Here is a 5,293-nt window from a genome sequence, read left to right on the forward strand (position 1 = left end):
AAAATGAGCAACTGTAAGAAGAAAAAAAATCCTAACTATAATAATGAAATATATTGACATTCAAATAAAAAATAAATATATAAATAAAAAATCTGACAATAGAATAAATTTGAAACTTTGATTTTTGTTAGCTATTTTCTCTAAAAATCCCATCGAGAAAAGGTGATGTTTAACAACATTACTGAAAGATTTTGAGGGATCTTCGTGTTCCCTTAATAATGTATATGCTATTGCGGTTGCTGCGCCGAAAGGATTGCGACTGCTGAGCTTCTGTCTAACTGGTCAACAACGATGCCACCGATGATGGCACGCACCATGATTCAGCTCTTCCGGTATTTTTTACGTCCTCGTAATCACTGCGGAGCATTTCCAAGTGACACCATACACCCTCCCTCAGTGATCCAGTATCGATGTTTCGCTTTGAATGCTAAAACGACAAACAGCAATGGCAATGACTACGTTAAGCTGACATTTCATAGAATTACACTTACCGCCTTACCGTATTCACTTAGGTTTCGAGAACGGTCTTCCGAAGTGGTTCCTGCTCGTAGTAACTGCTAGTAGTGACGTGGTCCGGAACGCGACCAACAAACTCCTCCATTGCCGGTATTCTGTACGAAAGCTGGTTTATCTTACCATGGTTAGGTAAAAGTGCAACGGCGAGCCTCCGATAAAGTTATTAAACTGCAGGTTGTCAATGCACTTTCATTGAAGAATGCTCTATACCGCATCCTTCTATTAAATATACATGATTACTTGCATAAAAACAATTTTTACCACTAGCAAAAAAAATCAGCGCACAAGCAAAAATAAAATAGTTCTCTGGCGGAATAAACCAGCTACGAACGGGACAGAAACACAACACAAACGCGAAGAACAACAACATATCAGAGAAGTTTTTGACAGATGGTGTTGCAAAATTTGCATTCACTGCAAATGGATGCAAAGCGATATTTGCAGTGATTGCAGTATTTGCAGTGAATATATTTAATATAATTCTAGTGAGACGCCCCTAGTTTCCAACAGTCTATCCCGCAGCTCCCTCGCCGCAGTCAAGTTAAATGGAAATATTTGGACATCATTTCGCGTTTTATCCAAAAACACTTCACGGACACGTCTAAACCACCGATTGAACTGTTTAGAGCGGAAGTCCAGCACCATCCGCAATTAAAAAAATAAAACAGACAAGCTATAAATAACACCGATTACACCATAACAGTTTAGCAGTTTGTTTTTGTTAGTACACTACACAGTAAAATAATTCAACCTGTTTTCACGTACACAGAAAATAATTTAATACAATTTGTCACTTAAAGATTAGATTTTCTTTATTATTTGTTTTGCACTAACAAACTGTTCATAATATCAAAAAAAAATTTAATAAAAACAAAAAAACTCACAACTAAGCACATCACTCGTGACTCAAATTTTTCGTAATGGCGGTGCGGTTTCAAATGACAGAAAGAAAAAGGGCAAAATAAACATAAAATTGTCATCAAGAAACGCGTTTCCATAGTCGGTTGAAAAGCACTAAACTTATACTGTTACGATAACCCATAAAAATGTTAAAACTACCATGATATTCTTACAGTTAGTAAGTTACCAATTTTATGGTCCTGTTGACAATTCAATATTGTTATATCAAGCTGCAAAAATATTGTCATTAGAAATGAGAGAAAAGTCAATTTAACCACGGAAATAGTCAGCGATTTGCTTGTTGTCATAGTAGTTTTAACCACGAAACTCCTCAAGTTGACAATAATCATGGTAAGCGCTACAATATTGCAATATAGTTAAGATGACCATGCATACATGTTTCGCATTACCATGGTTTTTTTCTCAGTGTACGAACGGTAAGAGACAAGGAGAGCAATCTTGAATCGGTCAATATGAGACTCACGTATACTGGCACATGGCATGATATAGCTTGCTCTAACACCAGAGTCAGTTTTTGGACGAACGTAGACGTTTACGGACGTTGTTGTTCCGTGTTCCGGAGGGCTCGGTCGGAGGCAACCGAGGCAGACACTACAGACGTCACCTTGATTTGGTCTATAGACCAAATCATCATACCATCAATTGACAGATACCGGCGCCCTTGTTTACGTTTTGGAAAATTTTCCTTTTCGTTTATAGCGAATGTAGCGTGTGTTTTAACATTTTAAAGGCATAATGCCGTTTTAAATTTATCCTAATGCTGTTTAAAACAACACACTTGCCGTTTAACAGCTGAAACTTTTTTGGACTCTGCGGTCTGTTTGTAAAAAGGGTGCCGGTATCTGCCAGATGACGTCACCTTGATTTGGTCTATATTGGCTGTGAACCATTTCGCGAAATTTGTAACTTTTTGGTTAAAATTTGACAGTTCGATGGTTTTCCGAAAATAACCCTGCTCGGGAGCATGGTTAGTTTTAACCACCCCATCGGCAGGCAACCATGTTTTCGCCGCCAACATCTCGTGTGTGCGAAAATGAGATAGGATGTCAGCACTGCGTTTCACTCAACTGCCACCAGTCTGATTTGAGCCCGCTGTCAAATTTTGAGCCCAGGACATGCTGTCGCTGACGTTCACTGCAGCTAGATATGCAGATGTCGATGGGGTGGTTTTAACCAAGTTCTGAGAGCCAATGAGATATGCACAGGTGATGAAGAGATCTTCGACAAGTTTCACTGATTTTTCGTTAGATTTTTTTTACATTGGTATGGATGCTTATCGCATTATAAATTTGTTCAAACAACCCGGGTTGAAATGAGATGACTTTTATCTATCAAACAAAAGCAAATAAACATCAAAAATTCATCCGATTTCAACTCGGACAAAAAAAAACAATATTTTCATCCTCACCTTATATGCTCTCATTGAGCAAAAAAAACTAACAATCCGTCAAATTAGAGTGACTATATACAGTGGCGCCAAGTCATCCCAAATGTATGCAATGCGGTTTATCCTAGGTTTTTCTTTCTCTTTCCTGCATACGCGTTGGATAGGATTGCCTGTTTTATTTTATCGAATGATTCTTGATGAAAACTTGTCCACTCGAACTTAGTTCCCTTTTTCATTAACTCTCTTAATGGAGCATCAAGAGTTGCTAAATTAGGAATGAATTTGTTTAAATAATTCGCTAATCCGAGAAAGCTACGAATTTCGGCATCATTTTGTGGTGGACGAAACGACTGAATAGAGCTGATTTTCGATGCAGATGGATGAATTCCGGATGCAGTTATACGATGACCCAGAAATTCAATTTCATTGACGCGGAATACACATTTATCCCAGTTTAACTGGACACCACGTTCTTTAAATCTGTTAAGGACCTATTAAATTGACATGAAACAAAAACAAATTATTTATTTATTTATAGAATCCAAAAAAACAAATCAGTAAAAAGACATATTAAACTACCTCATTTAATCGTGCATCATGTTGTTGCAGGTCATTCCCTTCGATGATTACATCATCCAAATACCACATTGTACCGGAACATCCCGCTAGCACCTGGTCCATAACTTTCTGAAATAATTCTGGAGCCGTTACAAGTCCAAATGGAAGCCTCTTAAAGCGGAACAATCCTTTGTTAGTGATAAATGTTGTCACATCCCTTGATTCGGGCGCCAATTCAATCTGCAGGAAAGCCTCTTTTATATCAAGTTTGGTCCAATACTTCCCTTCGCCCAATCTTGCCAAATAGTCATCCACGATTGGCATTGGATGGCGCTCTCGAAGAACAGCTTCATTTACACGGTGTAAATCGAGACAGATTCTGGGGTCACCATCTGACTTTCCTACTACCACTAGAGGCGAAACCCACGTCGCAGGTCCTTCTTTTCTCTCAATGATATCTCTGGATAGCATCAGCTCCAACTTTTTGTTGACGGCGTCTTCCAATGGCATTGGTACTCTCCTGAGTGGCTGAAAAATTGGCTTTACTCCTGAATCCATCTGGATATGAACTTGCACATCCTTGATTTTAGAGAAAGGTTTTGTATCAGTTCCAATTAGATGAATGTCCAGTCCAACTTTTAGTATTCCTAAGCTCTTGGATGTTTGGTCTCCCAGCAAACATCTTTGACCCCCTTTTATAACGTAAAACTCCGCTCGAATCGATTTGCCACTAATCTGTACATCCGTGATAAAAGTCCGGAGTATTGTCAATGGAATGTTACTTGCATATCCTCTCAATATTCTTGAGCTTCCCTTGGCGGATTGATGTATTTTTACATTTTTCTGTTTCAAATGTTGCCATGCTGCATCTGTTACCAAATTTACATCAGAGCCTGAATCAATAAGCACGTCCAGTGCTACTCCACCGATTTCGCATTTGACAATATTGGAGTCATTTCCCGTATGAAAAGCATAATAGGTCTTTCCATTGTCCTCAAGTATTTGCGTATCATTCTTCTCTTCCTCAACGAGACGTATCTTCTTCGAATGGATAGTTGACTTATCCTGAAGTTTGCGAAACCGACACCGTGATTGAAAATGGCCTACACGCTTGCACAAATGACAAATTTTTCCTTTGGCTGGACAAACTTCGGCAGAAGCGATATGGTTGCGTCGTCCACAATTGTAGCAACTGAAATCAGCGTTTTGTGACTTGTAGGGCTTTTTTGTAAACGATTTGGGTGGCATATATGCAGAACGATCATCGGGTTTTCCCAGCGGCTTACTGCTAATTTTCAGAATTCGATTATCCGTAGACTGATCACTAGCCTTGTGACTGAAGTCCTTCACTTGATGCTCTATGCCTTCAAGCGTGATCCCAAGGGCCTCGATCTCACCGAGTGGACGATCCTGTTGAAGAATACGCCGGCGCAGTTCTGTAGACGAACATCCCGTGATTATGGCGTCCGTGAGAAAAACTTCAGTCATCACTTCTCGCACTTCATCTGAATACTTATCAAAGCTACAGTCAGATGTCTGTTGTCTCAACCGGAGTACGAAATCTACAAATCTTTCTCCCTCAGCTTGTTTTATTTGGCGAAGCTTATATCTCTCCAGACAATCTTGTTTGCACGGAAGAAAAAATGCATCTAATGCACTCACGGCTACATCGTACCATAGCTTCTCAATCGCGACCAATGAAAACTTCCCGCGATCGGGAAGGTTTTGAAAAACCCTTTGCAATTGGGGTCCACCCAAATACAAAAGCTTAGCGCGCTTCTTTCGCTGATCCGTAATTTCGTACGCATCGAAGTAGCATTCTAATGCTCCTTTCCATGCTTTCCATTCTCTGCAAAGCTTTTGTTTTTCTATTTCGTCACACCGAAACGGTGGCAGCGGTCGACTTTCTTC

At 39.6% G+C, this 5,293-nt stretch overlaps 1 protein-coding gene across 1 annotated transcript; it reads right to left on the reverse strand.

Annotated features, from left to right (window-relative positions):
• Window positions 1–3,394: 3,394 nt before the first annotated feature.
• On the reverse strand, window positions 3,395–4,870 carry LOC128735890 (uncharacterized protein K02A2.6-like). The gene has a single exon (XM_053830371.1). It carries the CDS (start codon window positions 4,868–4,870, stop codon window positions 3,395–3,397), a length of 1,476 nt encoding a protein of 491 aa, XP_053686346.1.
• Window positions 4,871–5,293: the final 423 nt, after the last annotated feature.

This window comes from Sabethes cyaneus, chromosome 2, assembly GCF_943734655.1.
Source record: "Sabethes cyaneus chromosome 2, idSabCyanKW18_F2, whole genome shotgun sequence".
NCBI classification, from domain to species: Eukaryota; Metazoa; Arthropoda; class Insecta; order Diptera; family Culicidae; genus Sabethes; species Sabethes cyaneus.